At 43.8% G+C, this 24,478-nt stretch overlaps 1 protein-coding gene across 5 annotated transcripts in view; it reads right to left on the reverse strand.

Annotated features, from left to right (window-relative positions):
* Nucleotides 1–24,478, reverse strand: part of Naip6 (NLR family, apoptosis inhibitory protein 6) — a 40,716-nt gene that overhangs the window by 7,712 nt on the left and 8,526 nt on the right. For 4 of the 5 annotated variants that reach the window (XM_087615606.1, XM_087615603.1, XM_087615599.1 and 1 more), the window contains 10 exon segments: nucleotides 22,159–22,240; nucleotides 21,291–21,342; nucleotides 18,388–18,507; nucleotides 17,498–17,597; nucleotides 12,995–13,076; nucleotides 9,541–9,598; nucleotides 6,981–9,092; nucleotides 3,101–3,268; nucleotides 1,468–1,620; nucleotides 1,082–1,168 (listed from right to left, as the gene is read on the reverse strand). In XM_087615606.1, coding sequence (XP_087471732.1) covers nucleotides 1,082–1,168; nucleotides 1,468–1,620; nucleotides 3,101–3,268; nucleotides 6,981–9,092; nucleotides 9,541–9,598; nucleotides 12,995–13,076; nucleotides 17,498–17,597; nucleotides 18,388–18,507; nucleotides 21,291–21,342; nucleotides 22,159–22,240 — 3,014 coding nt within the window. 5 annotated transcript variants of the gene reach the window in all.

The raw sequence follows: 24,478 nt of genomic DNA on the forward strand, positions 1-24,478 counted from the left end.
GTGCTTTTCCAGCACCTCCAAGACCAAAGCAAAAGCCACTCAGTAGCTGTCTCCACAGAAGAGAAGAAAAGGGAGGAAGGCCAAGCCTCTCTTGCTTCCTAGACAAAAGTCTTGGAATTATTATGAAGGCAGAGTTCTGTACCCAATATCACCACTGTCTCCTTTCCCCTGCTAGCATTTTCCATGAAAGCACATTCTTTTTCTTTTCTTTTTTTTTTAAAGTGAGTTTCTTTTCTTTTTTAAACTTATTTATTTAATGTATATGAACACACTGTTGCTGTCTCCAGGCACACCAGAAGAGGGCACCAGATCCCATTTCAGATGGTTGTGAGCCACCATGTGGTTGCTGGGAATTGAACTCAGGACCTCTGGAAGAGCAGTCAGTGCTCTTAACCACTGAGCCATCTCTCCAGCCCGCACATTCTTTTTCTAAACATTTTTAAGTCAAAAATATATGAAGTCATTATCTTCAATATTGTTTATCATAGATTAGTTTTCTTAACATAAATAGAAATCTTAATATGTATTCTGAAAACTTTGAAAGAAAAGGATGTAGCGTTTTTAGAATGGACGCCCAATAACAAAGTTACACAGTGCTACCATCAACAGGGGGTGAGAGTGAGCATCACCTCAATGTTCTAAAGTCCAGCATAGCTGGTGCATGACCCTTGCTGGGCATCAGCACATCCCACCAATCACAGGTCCAAGTTTTAACAATCCCGTGTGTGCTAACCATGTACAGAATCTCCTCCCCCTCATTATTCCCAGAAGAACACAATGTAACATCGTTTTCCAAACAAGGCATTAGATATTGTAAGCAATGGAGAGATGATTTAAAGTGTGTAGAGGATGTGTGGGGCAGGGGCAAACTTTATTGCACTGTTTTATATCATATCATAAAAGATCTCCTAGTGCTTACAGCAGCAGCAGACCCTGGACCCAACTGTCATAGATGTCAAGGGACAACTGTGCACAGCTTGCTTTATTGTGGGCTCACAGGAAGAGGAAGAGGAGGAGGAGGAGGAGGAGGAGGAGGAGGAGGAAGAGGAGGAGGATAAAGAATACTATTTTATAAACCTACCAAACTTTTCTGATGTTTCCTTATCTGGGAATTGTTGGTTTCTAAGATTCAATATCTTCAAAGAAGCAAAATTTGACAAAATGTTGACTAGAAAAGAAAAAATAAAGTTGAGTTAGGTCAGACACAGTTCCTATGACACTGAGTATTTAAAAATGGTGGAAGGTGATATAGTATTCAGACTGTGACCCAGGGGAGGAGACGACTCCAAAAATGGAACACGTAACCTGTAGTTTATGTGTAAATTGTACTTTACTAACTGTAGCTCATCCATTGGTGTGAGAGCCTCGCTGAGGATCTGGTGTCCTCACAGTTCCTATGACATCAGTGGCATCTAATTCCTGAGTATTTAGTGACTTTGTGCACAGGAGCATCTGTACAGTTCTTACCAAAGGGCACGGCTTCAAAGCATCGCCCAGAAAACTCAATCTCTCTGAGTTTCTTGCAGGAAGCAAGCGCAGCCATGAGAGACTCACAATTCGAAAGGAAATCACATTTCAGGTGGAAATCATGCAGATTTGGAGAGTTCTGAATCAATTTAACTGGAAAAGAGGAAGGATGTTTAGGAATTAAAGAAGGCCACAAATTCCTGTCAAAGGTGAACCCTCAATCCATGAGCTGCAGCCACACTGGTTAAACAGGCAGTGACACAATATCTAGAGGTCAACTACACTGGGCTTATGCTCTGCTTCTGCAACTCGCTACTGAGCAGATGACCTGGGACAAGTTCCTGCCCATCTCTGGATCAGGTTTCTGCTTCGTATTTCACCTTCAGTGTCAGCATTGTAACACCTCTGTGTTTGCACACCACACTGTACAGAGTAACATCAAAGGGAGAACGACTCTGAAGCACAACTTCAAAATGCTTTTAATTAAATTATTTATTCGTTGAGTGTGTGTGTGTGTGTGTGTGTGTGTGTGTGTACACAGGAAAACACAAAAGTGCCATTACACATATATGTTGATCAGAGGACAGCTCTTTGGGGAAATCTGTTTTATCCTTTTGCCATGGGATCCCACAGATCCAACCTCAGTTATTGATTGGACTTGGCAGTCACTGAGGAATCTTCTTGGTCAGAAAAGTTTTGATTGGTTGGTTGGTTTTTGCTTCTGTAGGTCATGGAAGTGTGGAAATCACATAGGTAGGCTGGCTCTAAAGCTCTGACAGTCCTTGGGCATCCTCCCAAGTGCTGGGATTACAGGCAGGAGCCACCATGACCTACTCTAGTGACTTTGTGGTATGTAAACCTACCATGTCAGTCCCCAGCTTACATTTCTTCAGTGTTCAGTGTTTTAAAAACTAGGACCTGGGGTTGGGGATTTAGCTCAGTGGTAGAGCACTTGCCTAGCAAACGCAAGGCCCTGGTTTTGGTCCCCAGCTCCGAAAAAAAGAACCAAAAAAAAAAAAAAAAAAAAAAAAAAACTAGGACCTGATGGTACTTTAGTCATTTTGCTGAATGACATGCTCTAGAAAGATGGCTGCACAGCTGTCTGTGAACAGGAGTTAGGGTGGGAGAAACAGAGAAAAGGTCCAGGCTGCTCCCAGTCGGATCCCTTCTCCCTGAGCAGGCGGATCTGCATGTGTGGCTAACACGGCAGCAGAAGAGAACGCCTCACACTGCTGTGGAGAGGAAGGGCTCAGAGTGCACAGCTCAGGCTGCGCAGTCAGATCTGCTGTTTGAAGAGACATTTTCACAAATGGATAGACCTGAGCCGTCAAGGTTCCCCCAGTTGAAGATCAGCAATGGTCATCGCGCTCTCTCTCACACAGTGAGTCTGAGGACTGAGCTAGCATCTGTGAAGGGGTCAGATCAGTTCCTGACACGTTAAAGACTCGAGTTACAGATAAATCTCTGCCCTCCTGAAGATTAAGAGCACCAATCCCTTCGCTTCCCATGGACACAGTTCACGATGTCAGGCCCAGAGACGCTTTAACTGACGATGATTGATGGCTCTAACAATTACTAGACAAGTGGCTTTTCCATCTCACATGTGAACTGGAGATCCAAGCACCGTCCTTACCTAGTTTGGAGAGGTCAGACTCCGTGGAGGTGTGGATGGATAACTTCTCCATGTGATGGAGGTTTGGGAACTCTCCCGGAAGGACTGAGAGCACGTCCTGTGTGCCATCTAGTCTCACAGACAGTTCTTTCAGGCCCAGGAACTTGTCCAAGTTATGGAAGAGCTGATCTGGAAAGCAGTGCATAGTTTCCATCACTCAAGAGCTCCAAGTGCAAGTTCTCAAGGTGCTGTGATCGTCGGCCATATTCATGCTCTCAAGATGGAGCTTCTCTGACATCCTAACATCTGTGTAGAAGCACATCCATGAAGACACTGCCAGCTGCAGCATCTGCTGATCATGGAAGGACTCTAGGGGAAGCCCTGTGCTGTTCTCTGGGCTCACAAAATAAATAAGACATCCCCACAACCAACCGTGCGGAACACCTGACTTTGCACATGCAAAAGCACACACAGCTGGATTCCTGCTTCCAACTCGTAAAAGGTAAAATGTTGGATTAAAGACACATGTACAAGCTAAATCTATAGAACTCTTACAAGAAAACTGATAACGTCAGGATCTTGAACTTTACAGTGGATCCTTAGATATGCTATAAAAAGCAGTAGCAAAAAAAAGAGATACATTAGATCTCATAAAAATTAACAATTATTCATGTATCCGCATAAAGAAGTGAAATGACAACATATAGAATGGGAGAAAAAGTTTTTCAAACAATGTGTCCGATAAAGGTTTTGATGGATTTATTTTTGTCAAGCTGGGGATGGGCCTTGCACACGGTAGGCAAATGCCTTCCCAGTGAGATACCTCACCTATAACCTAAGAGTTTATTGCCCACAATATGCAAATAACTCCTACAGCAGAACAATTTTGTTTTGCTTGAGAAAGAGTCTCACTCGTTGGTCGAGAACTCATTATATAGAGTTGGCCTTAGATTCATGACAATCCTTCTACCTCAGCCTCGGGAGTGTCAAGATTACAAGTACAACCCGCCATGCATCATCAAATCTTTCACATTACAAATTTGAAAACACATCCCTTGAAAACAAAAAAGCCATTATGAGCAGTTGAGGATATGTTCAGTCTCCTTCAGTCACCGGAAGAATGTAAATCCCAGCCACAGGAGAGAACACTGAATGGCTAGTATATGTTTATGAGAAGGCAAAGAGAAGGGAAAATAAACGCAAGCAGATGCAGAAAAGGAAGAGACCTGCACGCTGTTGGTGGGGAGGTGGAATGGAGCAACCAGCATGGAATACCCTTGGGAAGGTCCTTTAAGGTTAAATGTAGGGGGAGGTGCTGATAGTAAGGTCTGGTTCCCTAATTGGTTCTTGATTTGGTCAATAAAGTAGGTGGGAGACAATTGCTGGGAGAAGGGTGAAGTTGGGACTTCCAGGTCCCAGGAGGGAAAGCAGACACAGGGAAAGAGACAGGCGCTTTTTGCCAGGCTTTGGAATGAGAAGATGCAACAACCCTGTAAGATTTTGGGGTAGTTGGAATCAGCAGCCTCCGCCAGTGTCTGATATAGGCTGGCTGATAAGGCCAGGGAAGGAGATCCTGCACCCAGCTATTGTGTTATCTGGCACGTTCTAAGACAATAAAGCCGTTTGAATATTTTTCTTCCACAGAGCAAAGGTGGGCAGAGATAGAGAGAAGCGGGTTCATTGATGGCGGCTTGGTGAAGCTAAGCCAGGGGGCACTGGGAGCGTGCTTGCAGAAAGGGATAGGCTATAGCTGACTGTTGGGGGAGCTAAACCGAGAGGATTGGGCAAGTGGGGTGTGGGACCAGTGGCAACTGATCTCAGAGCTAGGCTGGAAGCAAGGGCTGCTGCCCCGGGAAAAGCAAAGCGGTAGCGTGTTTTTAAAATTGCATGCAACAGTTAAACTCAAAGAAGATGCCGAGGGTCACAGATGTCACCCCAATGACTGGGAGGATGAGGAAGGAGGGGTACCATGGGAAGGCCAGCCTATGTTACAAAATTCCACAGCCTAGGCTATAAAATGAGACCCTGGCTCAAAGCATTAGAATGGCCATAGGAACAAGCAGGTCTGTTACTCCTAGATCTATATCCAAACCAGCTGACGGCAGGAATCAAGCGGGCACTTGTAACACAAGTAATCACTATACCATTCTTCATAACACGCAGAAGATGGGAACATCCAGTGTTCATAGTGAGTGAAATGATGAACCAAATGCAGAAGCACAGCCCACCCCGCCTCCTCAGCTCTCTCAGAGGACAAAGATGGGAACAGACACTTCTCCAAAACAGTGATGTGTATGCACACGACGGGATATTACTGACTCTGGAAGTCCCCATCCTCTCACCGGTACCTCCTGAGTGCTCAGACCGTGCACATGTATAACCAGGCAAACTTTTATGCAGTGCTGGGACTTGAACACAGAGCTTTGTACAATCTACCCATCAAAAGAACATCCCTGGTCCTGCCTGATCTCTATCACATGAGATAAACATTTTTAAATCTGTGGGATGGTATTTATTATCAGAGTCAAAAATATTTTTTATTTTCTCAGAGACTAGATGTTGGAGCACGCTTGCAATCTGGCACTCAGGAAGTGGCATCAGGAGGCTCAGGCAGTTCAGTTAATGGCTGAAGACACAATGAATTCAAAGCCAGACTAAGCTACACAAGACCCTCTCCTAAGAGTGACATATGGCACCGGGATATGGCTCTGTGAGGAAAAGCACTTCTCCCAAGCCTACCAACCTCATTTTAATCCCAAAGATTCATTATGGAAGGGAAGAATGGCATTGCTGAGGTTGCTCATGCCCATACCTATGCTATGGAATGGTCATGTGCTCATGTGCACATCTGCGCGCGCACACACACACACACACACACACAAATGTAAAACACACTCAAGTAAGAAAAAATTAAAACACACAACTGTAGACAAGAAAAGCATTCCTAAGCATGAAACAAAGACAAAAGCTAGCCTAGTTATAATTATGAAATAAAAATCCAAACATTTACATTGTTATCAAAACGTATAAATAACATATAAAAACATATACATAAACAAACTTGATGAAAATCAGATAAAGTCTGTAATAAGGCCATCACATATTATTCAAGGAAAGACAAAACAAATAGATATTTTTCCTAGTTGGTTTCTGTCAACTTGAAACAAGTCAGAGATATCAGGGAAGAGGATCCTAAATTTAGAATGACCATACGAAAGTCTGAATTTTTTTTTTTTTTTGATTAACGATTGATGAGGGAGGGTCCTGCACAGTGGGGATGAGAGTGCCAACCCTGGTCAGGGGGTTGGTAGTTGAATAAGAAGGCAGTTATTCCAAGGAAATAAATAACCTTGGGAAAGGAAGCTACACTCCCCTTTGGTCTTGTCACCAGTTCCTGCCATGAAATAATTCAATGATGGACTGTGTGACCTGGGAATTGTAAGGTATGATAAACACTTTTAGCCCCAAGTTGCTTCTGGTCAGAATGTTTTATTACAGCAACAGAAACATAAGGAAGACTATATTGTTCTCACTTTTTCATTCCTTTTCTAGAGAAGCTAAACCCCCTCTTCCTTCTGACAACCAGAGTGGGGATAATTCTCCAGCATCATCTTACACACAGTCCACCATTTACTAATAGCAAATAATTTAAGTGCCCTTAAAAGCTCCTCAAGCAAAGATGTTAGCGAACTTTGTGTGAAATGTGTGAAAGTCAGTCTATGATTCAGGGCCTTATATTGAATTGTACACTGCTGCAAACAGTGTTTAGATATGAAAGTGTTTAGATCTCTCGTATCAAGGCACAGATATGAAGAGATGAAACTGAGAAGTTTATTCATCTAAGCTAAGAATGAGAAAACAGTGTCAAGCAGAATGGTTATGGGAGTATACTTGAAAATACCTGGAATCTGGCTTGTTCCTGAGACCTCAAGAGACTGCAGGGCAGGCAGGGTGAGAAGCAGCTCCTGTTCTGCTCTGCTGAGCTCCAGCCTGGACATGGAACACTTGGTGACAGAGGTCTTATTCAGCTCCAGAGCTGGGCGGATGCTTTCAAGAAAGCCACTGCTGTTGAATAAATGGAACTCAATACTCTGTGAGGCTGAGAAGACTTCCATTAGGACATGGAGCAGAGCCTGGTCTGCCGGACCCATGTTGTTCACTCCAACTTCCAGCCTAGGGATCTTGTAAGGCTTGGGGGACAGTTTCCAATAGCCACTACTAATATTTAGTGGATCCTGATATTTCATATCATCATAGTTCTTTATTATGTTTTCCTTTTCAGCTAAATTTCTCTGGCATTCACTCATAGGTTGAAAGGCAAAGGCATAGTCCTGATCTATAGTTGGTGGCTGTATTTTTTCAAAAGATTTGTCCATGAGAGAAAAATCAATTCTCTGTACCCTGTTATTCCCATTAAATAAGACCTGAATACTCTTCAATAGTAACAGGGTTTCTGGGTGGTCCAAAAAGTACTGTAAATTCAGTACTTTCAAATCCAGTGTCCTCCCTTGAAGGAACTGCAAAATAACTGGAGAGCATGCAGCAACTGTGTTGCTTTGATAAGCAAAGTTTAGGGCAATGTTCAGTAAACGTTCTGAAATGAACAAAGAGAAAGATTCAGGAGACAGCTGCAACAGCCCTCTAAGACACTGACTCCACAGCAAAGTTTCTGGATGGAGCTTCATGTAATCCTCATTTTCAGACGTGTTCTCCGGGGACTCTTTCTCATCCACCAACTGAAGCAAATGAGATATAACTTTTGGCCCTGCCTTTGATGAAGGGTGGTTGGAGACATACCTCAAAAAAGTGTGGTAGATGCTCATGGCCTTCAGAGGTGAGTTAATTTGTCTCAAATAATACAGTCCCAGATCTTGGTCTTCTTGACTATCTGACCCCAGGAGTTCTGAGAGCCTCATGGCAGCAAGAAACTCTTGGAACAGAGGACTTAAAAACCGGTAGACTGGTCTCAGCCTCTGGGCGGTGAATTTGCTCATCAAGCAGGTGCTGAGCTCTTCGTCTTCATCAACTCCTGCCTCTATGAGGTCATCACTACTGAACTCAAAGCTCGATGAGAAAAGCCCTGTCAAGGCCAGATGCCCACAGGAGGACACGGTGGCCTGGAGAGGCCCGGCTGTAGCTTTGTGCTTTAAGAACAGGTATTGCATGTAGGACTTGAAAATGGTCACATCCTGAAAGGGCTGGTCAGATGGATTTTGAAGCCAGTCAGCGCATACTCCTGCCACAAAGAGGGGGGTTTTGTGAATTCCCTGTAAATATTCATGAAATCCAAAGTAATTTATAAATCTTCGCACACGAATTATGTCATGTGAGAAGATCTTCTTTAATATATAGACAGTATTATAAAAGGGAAACTCTTTGATCTGTAGAACTGTCTCTAGATATGGGCGGATGTCCCTGACCCTGTTGGTATGGACGGCCATCAGTAAGCAGGTCCGTGACAAGTAGTTTTTGGTAATCAGTGTGTCTAGGGCTTGGGGGAGGGAGTCCATCCCACTGTAGTCATCCAACAGGAACAGGACCTGGTGTTGTAAGTGCTGGATGCCGCTGCTCAGGCTCACTTCACTGATGCATCCTCCTGCCTCTGGGAGCTGGGCACAGATGATGTCGGCCAGTCCCTGGTCTGCTCTGATGGAACGAAGGGAGAGGTAGAAGACCAGCTGGAACCTGTTCAACAGGGGACAGCATCCTGATGCCCAGAGGAAAGCTATCCTCTTCAGGAAGGTGGTCTTCCCACTGCCAGCTTCCCCCTCCACACACATGACAGAGCTAAGATTGGCGAAGACCTCGGGGATTGTCAGGGCCACTTGCACTGGCCGGCTGACGTGCTTTGAAATGAGGAACACCTCGCAGCCGAGCAAGTGGTCAGTGCCGAGGCTGGAATACGCCTCGGGCAGGTTCATGTGGCGGAAACTGGCTTTGGTGTAGGTGCCTCTCAGCTGCTCACTCAGACTCCTGGCCTCTTGACACCACTGGGCTTCACTCTGACCCAAGTCTGCGGAGGGAAGAGAGGTACAGGTAGGTATACTTCAAATCTGTCTTATGGCTTTGCTTGTCAGCTAAGGGGACCCTCCTCCACTTCACATGACACCTCCCAGACCTTTTCACAGTATCAGAATGATGTTCAAGCCTCCTCCTTGACCTGGGGAATTGGGCAGTATTCTTAAGAACACTCTGTCACCCTAGTCTCACTTCTAAGCTCTCAGGAGGCCTGCTTGCTGTGTGGTGCCTTTAATGCTGGCTGGTCTGGGTGTGACACAGGGACTCTGTTATTCATCCTGCATTCACTCTCAGGAAGTCCCAGGAATGATCACTCCCTATCCACAGTTCCCTTCATCTGAGCTCTCTCCTCTCTAGAGGTTCCCTGGACAACCACGAATACACTTTCCTTTCAAATCCTGTGTACAAATACCCATAATCCCATGGTACTCTCTAGTTCTTACCAGCTACAGAAGAATGAACTGCCACTCCATCCTCATGGTTGCTTTCACTTGTGGTTTCCTTTGAACGATAAATCATATATTACGTCAAAACTTGGTTTTAAATTAAGTTTGGACTCTATGTTATCATTGAGAACCAACATCTCCTCAAAACACCCTACACTCAATGCTGATTGAAGGGAGAGTGCTCCACACACTAAAGGGTTAACCTCAGACATCTGCAAGAGTGTGTTCCTGGATGGTACCATGCATCCTCTCTATAGGGAGCTCTTGTGGCTATTTAAAATTGTATCATCTATAACCAGAATAGTCCTGAAAGACCGTTAAGCACTGCCTTCACCCTTAGTCATTAGTTAAATCTCCTAACATGCATATGTCAGACACTGGGATGGATGCAGAAGGAATTATTACACACACACACACACACACACACACACACACACTTGTTTTGAGTAAGAGAGAGTAGCACGTAGTATAGGCTGGCCTGGAATTCCCTATGTAGCCCAGGGTAAGACTTCATCCTCCTTTCTCCATTTCCCGACTGAAATGAGCCTCTATGCACACACTTTTTCCCTTTTCTTTTTCTGGGACTCCAAACATCTTACTACAGCTAGTTTTATTCAGAGTTGAAGGTCTTGTGTCTATTAGGGGGATGTCTTGTAGCTCAGCTTCACCCCCTGCACTTGCGACACCAACTACAGTCTGACAAAGGGTGATAACTAAAATTTATAAACAACTCAAGAAACTAGACATCAACACACCAAATAAACAAATCAAAATGGGAATATAGAGAATTCTAGACAGAGAAACCCCTACAGGCCTAAAAGCATCTAAGGAAATACTCAACATCTTTAGCAACCAGGGGAATGCAAATCTAAATGACACTGAGATTCCATTTTACAGCCCCAAGAATGACTAAGATCAAAAACTCATGTAGCAGCTCATACTGTTGAGGGTGTAGAGCAAGGGGAACACTTCTCCATTGCTGATGTGAATGCAGACTTGTACAGTTCACTTGGGAAACCACTTTGGCAGTTTCTCAGAATATTGGAAATAGATCTACCTCGAAATCCTACTATAGCACTCCTGGGCTGGGCATATAGCCCAAGAATGGTCCATGCTACCACAAGGACACTTGCTCAACTATGTTCATAGCTGCTTCATCCATAATGGCCAGAAACTGGAAACAACCTAGATCTCACCCAATAGAAGGATGGATGAAGCTAATGCGGTACATTTACACAATGGTATATTGCTTAGCTATTCAAAACAATGACATCATCATGAAATTTGCAGACAAATGGATGGAACTAGAAAAGATCGTCCTGAGTGAAGTAACCCAGACATGGCATGCACTTACTTGTAAGTTGACATTAGCCATAAAGTAAGGAACAACCATGCTAAAATCCACAGACCCAAGGAAGCTAAATAAGAAGGAAGGCTCAAGTAGGGTTTTGTGAATCTTACTGAGAAGGGAAAACAGAACAGAGGTCATGAGTGGATGAGGGGAGGGGACTAAGTGGGCGTGGGAGTGGGAATGGGAGCAGGAGGGATCAGGTGGGAGAGGACAAAGGGAGAGAGTACTGGAAGAGATAACGTCAATGGAAGTGACATCTCTGGGATGAGCTAGAAACCTACGGCAAAGGAAACTCCCAGGAATCCATGCAGGGAACCCCAGCTAAGACTCCTAGCAGTGGGAGATATGAAGCCTGAACTGGCCCTCTCCTGTAATGAAGCAAGACTTCCAACAGAGAGACTGGGGACACCAACCCAGCTACAAATCTTCAAACTACAATTTGTCCTGCCTACACGATGTGCGGGGGTAAAGATGGCATGGAAATTTAAGGAGTGCTCAACAAGTGACTGCGCCATCTTGAAACCCATACCATGAGAGAAAGCCCACCATGACATTGTTAACAATATTAGGCTATACTTGCAAACAGGAGCCTAGCATAACTGTCATCAAAGAAACTTCATCCAGCATGAGGTGGAAACAACTGCAGAGGCCCACAGCTAAACACTAGGGAAAGCTTGGGGAATCCTGTGGAGGAGACGGAGGAAGGATTGAAGGAGCCTAAGGAGACAAGGTTAGTGAAGAAAACCTACAGAATCCATGAATCTGGGCTCATACGGGCTCACAGAGACTGACCTGCCAACCAGACAGCATGAATGTGTCCTCGGCACGTATGTTACAGAGGTCTAGCTTGGTCTTCATGTGAGACAACGAACAGCAGGAGGAAGCATCATCTCTGACTCGGTTGCGTGCCTATGGGACCCATTCCCCATATTGGGCTCCCGGGCCAGCCTCAAAAGGAGAAGATATACCAAGTCCTCCTGCAACCCAATGTGCCAAGGCTGGTTGATATTCATGGGAGGCCTAGCTTTTTCTCTGAAGAGAAACAAAAGAGGAGTAGATTGGGGGGTAGAGGAGTGGGGCAAGAAGATGAGGGAGGGGAAACCAGCCAATTCAGGCTCCATCAATTAATTAATGGAAATAAAAATTCAAAATACAAGAGATTTACCAAGTCAACGAGGGCCGCTAAGCTCTTTTGTTTTCCTTTATTCCTTCATTTTTGTTTGTGGGCTTTGTTGTTGTTGCTGTTGTTGTTGTTCTGTTGTTTGAGGTGCTGTCTTATACTATTGTCCATGCTAATGTTGAACTCCTAAGAATTCTCCTGCCTCAGCTTCGAGACTGCTGTTTTCCAGGCATGAGTCACCATGTCGTTCTCTGTTCTATGGCATGAGAACCAGCACACCTATCCTTATGACAATATGAGGTGACTGTGTCACCAGTGAATTGGTAGATTGTATTACGAGAAACCTGCAGTGCTTAGAATGTCATCCGAGTTCCTGACTTTGCTTCCCGGTTGCTTTCCTTAAAGATGTACACGTGCAGACCAGGGATGTGGCCCAGTCATAGAGTCCTTGCCTAGCATGCACGAGACCTTGGGTTTGAGCTCCTCGATTGCAGTAAAGAACAGAAACAAATAGGAATGGTGGCACACACTCATAATCCCAGCAATTGGAAGGTTGAAGCAGGAGGATAACAAATTCCCAGAGAGTCTGGAATTTGTTCAAAGTCAGCCTGAGCTACACAGTGAGAACCTGTCCTAAACAAAATGAAGCTTGCCTTGCCCATCTCAAAAGAAGTAAGAAGTCAAGCCCACTGCCCTCCAGAGATTGCAGATGGGGTCCAGGTAGCCTGGATCTTGATCAGGAATGAGGCTGAAGGAATTTCACCAACAGAATTCATACAGGAGAAGGGGTGGAGTGTGTGTTTCATGGAGCTCTCATTCACTGTGAAGCCCCTGTCTGCACACAACACTTGAGAGTGCTTCTTAGATACTTGTAGAATTTCCTTAAGCACGATACATTTACAGATGGCAAGTGCTGTTCACAACAGTGTCTGATCACATGGTTATGTGCTGCTGAGTTAGAAGTGAGGAGTGTTCATTACCATGGCTTCTGGACGTGCACAGTGGCTCTGAAGGGCTGGAATCACTTCTGCAGAGGACTTCAGGGTTTGAAGAAATACACAGCTATGCAGAGGAGAGAAAAGTCATAAAATGGTTCTGTGCAGTTATGTGTTTTCATTAGCTCTTTAGAAAACATGAAGATTCAGGCCAAGAATGAAGTAGAAAGCTGACATTTGCAGTGATTCTGTCAGTGTTGCGCTGTGTGAACATTCAGTCTGTGGCTTTCAATAATGTAACCAATGTGGTTTGTAAACTATTGGTAAGGATATTTGGGGAATGTGTTGGGGTGAGAACAGAGTTACTGTCTGTCCATGATCCAGCTAAGATGAGCTGAAAGACTAAAAATAGCAACCAACACTTGGGAGCAGGGACAAGATCACTAGGGCCTGCTGAATCCTGCTCAGCTCCAGGTTCCAGGAGAGATCCTTTCTCAAGGGAACAAAATGCGGACTTAAAGAAAAGGATCCTCTCCGTTTCCCTTTGGCCTGTATGGGGTACATGCATTGCACATACTTGCACACGCAAACACACATTACCCAAATAAAACAAAGTCAAAATACTTTCTGAGTCAATATTGAGAAAACTCCATACATTCTTGGAAAGAGAACAAAACACAGTAAAAATTACCTAAACAATCTACATAACATATAATTTAATTAGGAATAATATGTTATATGGTCAGAGTGTCAAACAAACACAAGATTCAAGTGTGCCAACAACATAGAATCTATGTCAAGTATAAAAACCCAGATATCACACAATTAAATTAAATTTAAGTTATCATATCCAGGGCTTGGAGATGGCACACTGGGCAAGTGCTTGCTGGATGAACATGAAGAACTGAGTTTAAATTTCCAGAACTTATGTAAAAAGCTAGGCAATGGGCACAGTGACTTTAATCTTAGTGCTGGAAAGGGAGAGATGGGAAGATCCCAGGGGCTTCCTAGAGATCCATTCAAGTCTGATAGTGAAGCTCCAGGGTTAGTGAGAGACCCTGTCTCACAAAACAAGTCAGAACCACAGCTCTATGGCTGAACACACAATGCACGTTGCTCTCGGGATCAAGAGGGATCAAGCTGAAACTGACTTCCTCCCTGCTGCCTGCCTTTCCCATTTCTAGAAGAGGCTTTGCAGTCTGCTGAGGAGGAAGGGTCACGGGCAGTATTACCCATCCTACAACATCCTCAAGTCGGGCTTGCAACCCCATAAGAACAACAATACCAACTAACCAGAGTTTCCAGGGACTAAACCCTACCTGAAGACTATACATGGACTGACCCTGGGCTCCAACTGCATTTGTAGCAGAGAATAGTCTTGTTGAGGCATCAGTGGAAGGGGAAACCCTTGGTCCTGCCAAGGTTGGACCCTCAGTGCAGGGCAATGTCGGAGGGTGGTTAGGGGGGTGAATGGGGGGGAACACCCATATGGGGGAGGGGGAGGGGGAGGAGAGGGAATGGGGGCTTATGGACAGGAAACTGGGAAAGGGAGTAACATTTGAAATGTAAATAAAAAATATACCTAATAAAAATTTTTTAAGGGGTTGGGGATTTAGCTCAGTGGTAGAGCGCTTGCCTAGCAAGCGCAAGGCCCTGGGTTCGGTCCCCAGCTCCGAAAAAAAGAAAAAAAATTTTTTTTTAAAAATGTGTTTGCTCTGGAGGAGAAATGCTTTAGATTTTTAATCTGGACTTAAAGGGCTGATAATAAAAGACAAAATCTGTTATGTTTGTATTTTCTAATTGTGACTGAACGTGTAATCCTAGATACGTATTGAAAAATCAAGCACACAGTCTATACTTGTGGGATAACCACTAGTCTTTCTTTGTTCTGTGAAACCTGTATAAAGACACAATCTGATTGCTAGTCAGAGCTGGGAGAATCCCGACCACCTCACCTGATTCACTCCCCTTTCCCCTTCTCTGACTCCTTATCTCCTCTGTGGGCCACCCTGATCACTGCTGGGGCAGCACCTCACCCGTTCCCACCACTCTCCTGGAAATCAGGGAAGGAGGGGTGAAGTGCTCTAAAACACTGCTTGCTGAACAGTAAGACCATCACACTCAGCCTCTCTTGTCTGTGGTTACTGGAACCAGAGCACACAAGGTCGGGCCAACCTCTCCCCAGAAGGGGGAACATGACTGAGATCTGTCACTAGCTGTGCTGTCTCTAAAGAAAACCTGGGTGTGGTGGAGCAAGCCTGGAATCCAGCACTTGGGAGGGGAAGGCAGTAGGATTAAGTGATTAACGTCATCCTAAACATTGAGTTTGAGGCCATCCTGGGTTATGTGAGACCATGTCTCAAGGACCCCTCTTTCAGCACCCCTCACCGGACAAGAAGAGGAGGGAAGCCAGGTGTTATGATAGCACATGCCTGTGCTTTAGTATTCATGAGACTGAGACAGGAGCAGGTGAGTTCAAGCAAAATCTGAGCTATAGAGCAAATCAAGACCAGTTACTTAGTAACACCTTTCTTTCTTCCTTCCTTTCTTTCTTTCTTTCTCTCTCTCTCTCTCTCTTTCTTTCTTTCTTTCTTTCTTTTTTGAAACAAAGTTTCTCTGTGTAACCCTAGCTGTCCTGGAACTCAGTTTGTACACATAGTAAAATCTTGTCTCTCTCTTACATACACACACACACACACACACACACACACACACACACACACACAGCAGAAAAAGAATAAAATGGGATAAATAACAAAAGAGCAGGCAAAGCTAAAGGTGAATGTGTGTGTATGACTGTGACTGTGTATCTCTGTCTGTATGTATGCATCTGTGTGTTTGTCTATGTGTTTGTGTGTCTCTCTCTGTATCTGTGTGTCTACCTGTGTCTATGTGTATGTGTTTCTGTGTGGGTGTCTCTGTCTCTGTGCGTGTGTGTGTGTGTGTGTGTGTGTGTGTGTGTGTGTGTGTGTGTGTGTGTAAATCATGACCATATTTACCCCTGGATGAGGACCAGCATCGACTATGACCTGGTGATGTCCATAGGGGTCTTCTAAAGCATTGAGGGACATTTATTTCCTGACAGTGCTTAGCTCATAGGCCCCTTTATTGTTATTATCCTTTAAACCAGATATGTAAATATTTAGTTACTCATAACAACATGCTGGTTTGTAACTCAAACAAATTTCCGTTGATAGATTTTAGACCAAGTGTTAAATACAACCACTGCTGGCAACCATCATCAAAGTTAGATGGTAATATTCTACTTACTTATTTAAGTGGAGAATAAGCCTTGCTATGTAGAACTGGACTGGTCTGCAACAGGTGATTTTAGAAGGGAGGGGATTAAGGTGTTCAGAGGGAGATAAGAGAGGCTAATAGGAAGATGATAGTGAACATATAGTTGTTATACACTGTTATATAAATATATATTTGTCACAATGTATATATATGACAATATCACTATTATATATTGTTAATGTATAATAATAAAACACTTTTATAAGAATATTTTAAGGATTTGGGATATTATTACCATTCCACCTCAAGGTCAGATAATTATTTAAAACTTTAGTTTTAAAGTTCAGTAATTAGACTTCATCAGCTTCCATCAACTTTAGGTAAGCATTGGCTGCACACAGAACACAATTGTAGAGCTCAACAGAGACTGCAAACACCAAGTTGCAGACTTTCATGCCTTCTAAGGGAAACCAGGGCAAAAGACTTGTTCCTCAGTTACAAGTGCTGGGCTTTGAAATAAATTGATTTGGGATGATTCATATTAAAGCATTTAATATAAAAGAAAACTGGATTTCTTCCTTCATGTTTCAGAGAGCTAGGATTTCATGTGTAGACCATTGTGCCCAGAAGTACCCAATTTTCAAGCTACATACAGTGATATTATCTTTGAAGATTCTAATTACTAAGCAAAAACAACAAATTTCATTCTGCAGCTGAACACTGGTGTGTGGAAGAGAAATGAAAATAACCTTGAAGATGGGTAGAAAAGAGGGAGAGAGTAACTCAATAGTAAGGGATTGCCTAGAGTGCCCAAGTCATTGTATCCATCCCCATCGATGGAAAAAGAAAACCACTTGGGATGTCTCAGACAGCAGAAATAGAAAACACTAAAGGATTCCAGAAGGAGGAGAAGAGGAAGACTAGTTTGTAATAAAACACAATCAGAAAGGCATGGAATTTCCAGATATGGTAGCAGCCCTCTGCAATGCCAGCACTTGGGTGAATGAGGCAGGATGGTCATGGGTTCAAGTCCTACCTGGGCAGGATAGCATTTCTGTGATAGTCTGGGACATAGAGAGACCCTGTCTTTAAAGACTGTATACTGACCCAACCCAAACCAAGATGTAACTATGAAGAGAAAAAAGCTGGACAGGGAAGGTGTCATGGGAGACAAGGGATGAAGCCATAATGATGTGTCTTTCACAGCAAGAACACAAGAGTAGGCAGAAACCACACACAGGTAAGACATGGACAGTGAGGGAATAACAGTGGAAGCACTTCATAGTCAGGAGAAGTCATTTTGCTCACTTGGGAAAAAACTTGGTGTGATCTTCTATTGGGTCATCACCTTCCTTCCAATTCTCCATGCATCCTCCACAGGAGAAACACTGGACGATGTCCTTTTTGCCTAGAAAAGGAATGGGGTCAGTTCTACAGCACATACACCTGTTCACCAACTCACAAGACAACTCCAGATGTTCAGATTTACTGGGCATCACAGATACAGGCAACCAACAGGCAGTTGCTTAATGAGTAAATCAGAAAGAATGTATTCTAGCTGGGGTGGGACAGAAGAACAAATTTAGGAGTCTCCATGCAAGCTGGATTGTGAAGAACTACTTGTGTCTCCTCACAACACTGCCAGCAATATTTAACTAGAAATAGAAGCCCGTAACCCATGAGACTTGAGGAAGACTGGCAAGAGGAGTCATTCGTTAAGACCATGTGGTAAAAAGATCATCTGTGCCAGTGGAATATGTCTGTTGGATGAAGTGGATGCAGAATCCCCAGGTTCAGAGGCTGAACACTAGGGAGCTTTGGGAAACTGAAGGTCTTATGGACCCCAAAGAGATCTATGTCAAAAGGTGAAGAAAACAGAAATATGTACCAGGATTTGAATGTTTGGTCCACACTAAATACTGACACTAAAGAGATGCTCAGCATGAGAGCAGTGGCTGCTCTTGCAAAGGAGTCAAGTTTGGTTCCAGCACCCCCATGATGGCTCACAGACAATTGCAACCCCAGTCCCAGGATACAGCACCTTGTCTGAACTCTGAGGACATCATGCAGGCATGAGGCATGTGTACTTGCATGCAGGCAAACACACACACACACACACACACACATACACACACACACACACACACATACACACACACACACACACACACACACACACAGAAGGAAACATGACTCACCTGTGTAGAAAAGACCTGCTTTGACCAGAGCTTCAACAGCCATAGGTGATTCGTGGGGCCAGTCCTTAAACGTGTCCATTCTTAGTCCTTCATTAGCAAAGACACTGTCATTGCTGTAAGCTTGGATAAAAAGATGGAGGTGAGACCAGCAGGCTTTGGTAGGATGTGTGCATATGCAAGCGAGTCTCTGTGTGTGCACATGTGTATATCTGTGATTGTGTGTCTGTGTGTGTGGGGGTGCACATGTGAGTGTTTGTGTGTCTGGTGTGGGTGGATGGATCTGATGATCCATGCTGGGGTCAAAACTGTAAGTGGTTAGAAGAGCAGGAAGGAGGAAAAGATACAAGAGCTACCCTGTTAGAACTCCGGGAGCAGAGCAACAAAGTTTGGGGTGCTCCATTCATTCTATTCATATCTGTGTATGATCAATGTGTTAAAATGTAACTTAAGACTGTCCACTGACCATGTAGCATCAGGATACAACAAAATAGAGAGGCAATTCCTGTTTCCAGACTGAGGTCATTTCCCCTGTGGCTCCCCTACAACAATCATTTTGATGGCTCACATTTTGAGATGACCAGATGTGGGGGAAGGGGATCTCCATTAGACATTCTACCTCACCCTGGCCTCTGGATACTGGTTCTTGCATTTTCCATGCTATGAGGACTTGAAGTTACATTGTCCTTGCCTTGGTCTCCCAAGTTTCTCAAGTGGAAACCTTGTTTGTATTCACATTTAACCCTAGATGAGGGTTGTTTTCCTCTCGCTTTAAGTATTTCTTTGACGTAGAGAATACTACACAGTAATTTAATTAACAACAAAAAGATTCTCACAGTCTAGAAACCTATGTTTTCTTTGAGGTTTGACCTCTATTAAGCCACATGGCCACAGGGAATAGGTTCTACAGTTTTCCTTAGTGCTCACAGGGTGTTCTCTGTTTGGAGCAGGCTGGCACTTCAGACTTTCTTTGGCTTCCTTCTTTACCTGATCTCTTCACCTATCTCAGAAATCTGTCTTAGGACTTAAAGTTCTGTGTGTGTTCAAGTGTATGAAGGCACATGTGCATATATGGACTCATGACTATGGAAGTCAGAGGACACCCTTCACTATTTCTCCCTGGTTGTTAGGGAGGGCGGCTAGGATGTGAAATCCCAGAAACCATGCCTCTGTCTCCCCAGCCTGGGATCACAAATGCACAACAGTGATACCAGATGGCCAGAGAGGAGGTCAGATCCACTAGAGATGGAGTTGCAGATTATTGTAAGCTGCTACTATGTAGACATGTTGAAAGGAACTTAAGTCCTCTGCATGAACAACTGATGCTCTTAACATCTGAGACGTCCCTTCAACCCCAAGTTTACTGGGGGTCATCACAATGATTTGCTAGGTTAGAAAGCTATCCTTCTACTTATGATATTTTCAAATCAGCTCCCTTAGTGCTGGGATTGCAGGCATGGACACTGGAACTGGCACTAACCTCATGCAGCCTATACTGGCCTCTAACCCAATATCATAGTCCAATCTGGCCATAAGCGCCTCCTTCCAAGAGCAGCAATTACAGGGGTGAACAATCCTACCCAGTCAACCACAGACTACTTACTGTAATATGATCACTTTCTTCCTGTCCACTCTCCCTTGTCCCCAGGTCCCTGACTCTGCTCAGCCTGAACTAGGAGCCTGTCCTACTTGCTATGTAGTTGCTCTACTGACCTAAATTCCTAACACTAGGTTTTGTTTTCCATGGGTGCTGGGATGGGACCAGAGGACCAGACCTATTCTAAGCAAACAAGTAATGTCCTCAGATCTGTCACCTCATTTGGTTGTGAACATCCCCCAATTTCTTAACAATGCACCAAGCCATTTGAGGATGCTTTGGGGGTTGGGGATGTAGGTCAATGGGTAGCTTGCTCTCCTAATAGCCTTGGTTCCATCCCCAGCACCTGAGAAGCTCCACTTCAGCACTCAGCAAGAGGGCCACATTCAAGGCTCGTTTGAGTTTGAGGCCAACCTGGGATAGGAGATACCCTAAAAACTGCTTCCAAAAACATTTTATCCAAAAATTTAGTTGTTTTAAGGGGAGCATCCATTACAGCACCAACACTAAATAGTTATGCTTACCTGCACTAAAAACTAAGTAAGCCACTTCAATGAAGGGCTCCATGATACAGAAGTTTGCCACTAAACCTAATAACATCTTAATTAATGCCATCATGGTAGAAGGAGAGAACCAGCTCCTAGAAGCTGTCCTCTGACTTGTGCACCTTCACACATGGGACCCATGGATATACACAGACAATAATAAGTAAATAATTGAGTGTATATATTTTTTAATTTACTTTAAAATTTTTGTTTATTTTGGTCTACATGTTTGACTGCACCACATGTGTGCAGTGGCCACAGAGGTCAGAGGAAGACACTGGACCCTCTAAAACCAGACTTGCAGAGTTGTCAATTGCCAGAGGATGCTGGGAACTGAACCTGAGTCCTTTGCAAGAGCAGCAGGTGCATTAACCACTGAACCATCTCTCCAGCTCATAAATAAAGAAGAAAAACAAACCAAAGTCATTCCATAATAGGGAAATCACTAATCACTAATGAACATAAGTTTTAAAGAAGGGCTGGAGAGATGGCTCAGTGGTTAAGAGCACTAACGTTCTCTCAGAGTTCCTGAGTTCAGTTCCGAGCATCCACATCAGACAGTTCACAAATGCCTGTTACTCCACCTCCAAAATACCTGATGTTCTTGCCCTGCTTTCAAAAGAATCTATATACATGTGGCACATGCACACACACACACACACACACACACACACACACACAGAGAGAGAGAGAGAGAGAGAGAGAGAGAGAGAGAGAGAGAGAGAGAACAAGCAAAGTGTTTGCAATGTGTCTGAGGTTTTTACCTGATACTACAGGTAATTCTCTTCTGACCCAGGAATTCACAAAATGTTCTCCCTGAGGAAAGAAATTTGGTTACCGACTGATTGACTTTTAAATTATGCATCCATTTGTAAGCTGCAACTAAAGAACTTCCTCCACTGAGGCCAAGTGTTTCATTAGAGCAGCCGAATTTGGGCAAAGCAGTTGTTTCGTTCTGGTTTGATTTTTACTGACTCGGGGAATGTTTATGCAGTTCCAAACATCAGTGAAATGGAAACTTTCTCAGGACCACTCTTACCAGACAGCTCAACAACAGAACTGCAGTCACACACAGATGTATGTGACTCATGAGGAACTGAGACTTAGGAAAGGGCTCACCTCAGAAGGGCCTCTCCAGTTGAGCAACTCTCCCTCTGAGAGAACTCCCCCAGACTTTCAGCCCATGCTGTCTGAGTCAGTCAGCCAGTACAGTCTCCCTTGGCTTTAGTTTGGGTGGATTTTCCCACTGCCCAACACTCATTGGTTTCAGTCTAAATACCCAGCTGCAGGAGGCAGCTCTGAGTGCCCTGCCTCTGCCAGGTACCACAGAGGACTGAGTCTGTCACCCACGTGGAGGCAGCAGACGGATGCTAGGGAGTGGCCTCAGGCAGAGGAAAGGAAGGAGGCAGAAGCCACCCACAGCCAGCCTGGAAAGCCAAGTCTAAGCGGCTCCAGCTTAGCAAGGCAGCAGGATTTCTGTTTTCCTCTTTGCAGACAAGAGGCAGGAGAATGAGAAGAGAAAGGGAGAAAGGCACAGAATCCATCAGAAAACAAAACAGAAACCCTCACCCTGACAGTTCGGATATTACTCAGAACATACACTGCTGGAAATGGTGGTGTGTTTTCGATTACCGTTACATGAAGAAATCCCTCATAGGTTTGTATGTACTTGGCAATTTCCTCTGCGGACTTCTTGCTTTGAAGAAATTCACATCTAGGATTAAAAATATGGTTAAAATTTACTCCCAATATCAACGACATCAATATTGATGAAAAGCACCCCAATATTGCAATAAGATTATCTATATAGCAATAAATGTTCGCTAAAAACCCATCAAATTGTTGAATTTTGTACTTCAATAAAACTGTCAAATTTCCCTGAAGTTTTACTTGTAAGGATTAATATCATGCTATTACAAAACTTTAAAATATATTGATGATAAAACACATCATTATTTATACATCAGACCTCGTGTTGGCTAGGTACTTTTTGTCAATTTGACACAAGCTTGAGTTATATGGGAAGAGGGAGCCCCATCAGAGAAAATGCCTCCATCAGATTGGCTTGTAGGTGAGTCTGTGGCGAGTTTCCTTGAGTAGTGACTTTTGTGGGTGGTCCCAGTACACTTCGGGCAGTACCACTGCTGGGAAGGTTGTCTTGGAAGGCATAAAAGAGATAGCTGGACCCAAGCCTGAGAGCAAGGCAACAGGCAGTGTCCCTGCACAGTTTCTGTTTGTTCTTGCTTATGTTCCTACCCTGACATCCCTTGGTGTTAGACTGTAATCTGTGCAAGGGAAACCAGCCCTTTCCTCCTCAGATTGCTTTCGGGTACGGTGTTTTGTACAACAACAGAGAGCAAAGCAGTACAAACCTTCTTATTATTTTAATTCTTATTTCGAGACAGGGTCTTTCTGTGTTGTGATGGTGATGTCAAAGTCTTCACCTCAAGCAATCCTCCCACCTCTGTTTCTACAGTAGCCTGTACTATAGGCATGTAATACTATACCCTGCTGTCGTTTTCTTGAAGAAAATATGAGGTTGATTCACAGCAAGTAGGGGATGGAACACACACACTCTCTCTAAATCAATGTAAAAACAACAGGTGGAAGAAGAAAGGCATCTGAATATCAGCTATGAACTTCAACGGTATTAGACATTAATGCTCTTCTCTTTTAGGATGCATAACAATACTGTGGCTTTTTTTTTTTAAAGTCATGATTTAAAGCTATACATTAAAGGAATGACAAGTGGAACCATGCATTAGCTGGAATTTGCTTTGCTATAACCCAGTCATTACTGTTCCACAGGGATGGTGGGAAAGAGGTAGTTGAAATAGGGTAAGGCCAGATTTGGAGAAGTGTGTATTACACTTCCTCTGTTTTCTGTGTAATTTCCATAATGAAAGTTTGAAAGCTACTTAGAGGAATGAATATTATGTGGCAGAAACAAAAACCACAGGCATAAAAACCACACTACTAAACGCATTGTTAAAATTAAGTAAAATTGTTCTAAGCAGCAATAACATAAATTCTGAATGTCCAAAATACAACACACTTGTTTGCTTCCTGCTGCCCTAGTGTGAGGTGACCTAGGACCTGGCCCTCTTGTCATTTTTGTTGTTGTTGTTTTCAATCAGAAGATGACCTTGGGGGTTGGGGATTTAGCTCAGTGGTAGAGCGCTTGCCTAGCAAGCACAAGGTCCTGAGTTCGGTCCCCAGCTCCGGAAAAAAGAAAAAAGGAAAAAAAAAAAGATGACCTTGAACTCCCACTTCTCCAGTGTCTATCTTCCGAACATTGGGATTAAAGGCGTGTGCCATTTTATGCAGCAACCATTTTATTTCGTGCATATCTCTCCCACTTGAAATATTTTAAAGTTAGGGTTAAGTCATGAAACTACTGCTTGACAAGGCAAATTGTAGTATTTGGGACAACAAATAACATTTAATAACTCTTAGGAGGGCCTGGGGGAATGTACTTAATGTGCCTGCAGAAGACCTGAGTTCAGTGCCCAACACCTACTTTGGGCAGCCACAGTAGCTGTAGCTCTAAGGAGGAGGAGAATACCTCTGTCTTCCAAGGGTACCAGCACTAACATGCACATAACCCACCACCCCAATTACTAAAAATAAAAATGTGGGTCTGGGGAGATGGCTCAATAGGTGACAGAACCCATCTAGAAAAGGCTATAGCAAGCAAGTGAGTTTTCTGGAGATGGCCCACCGTTTTGCATGACTGTGATGGGGGTGGTCTGAGAGGCAAGGTCCCCAGAGACTTCATCCCAGGATTGCTTCTCACTGCAGATATGCTTGCCTTTCCTGCCACTATTACATTGATTAATGATTTCCTGGGTATTTACCTACTCTGTTGTACAGATCTCCTGCAGAATCAATATGAAGATGTACTTTCATGTGGCAACACTGTTTGAACAAATCAATGATTTCAGAAAAACTG

The sequence above is a fragment of the Rattus norvegicus genome, chromosome 2, assembly GCF_021556685.1.
Source record: "Rattus norvegicus strain SHRSP/BbbUtx chromosome 2, alternate assembly SHRSP_T2T, whole genome shotgun sequence".
Classification (NCBI taxonomy): Eukaryota; Metazoa; Chordata; class Mammalia; order Rodentia; family Muridae; genus Rattus; species Rattus norvegicus.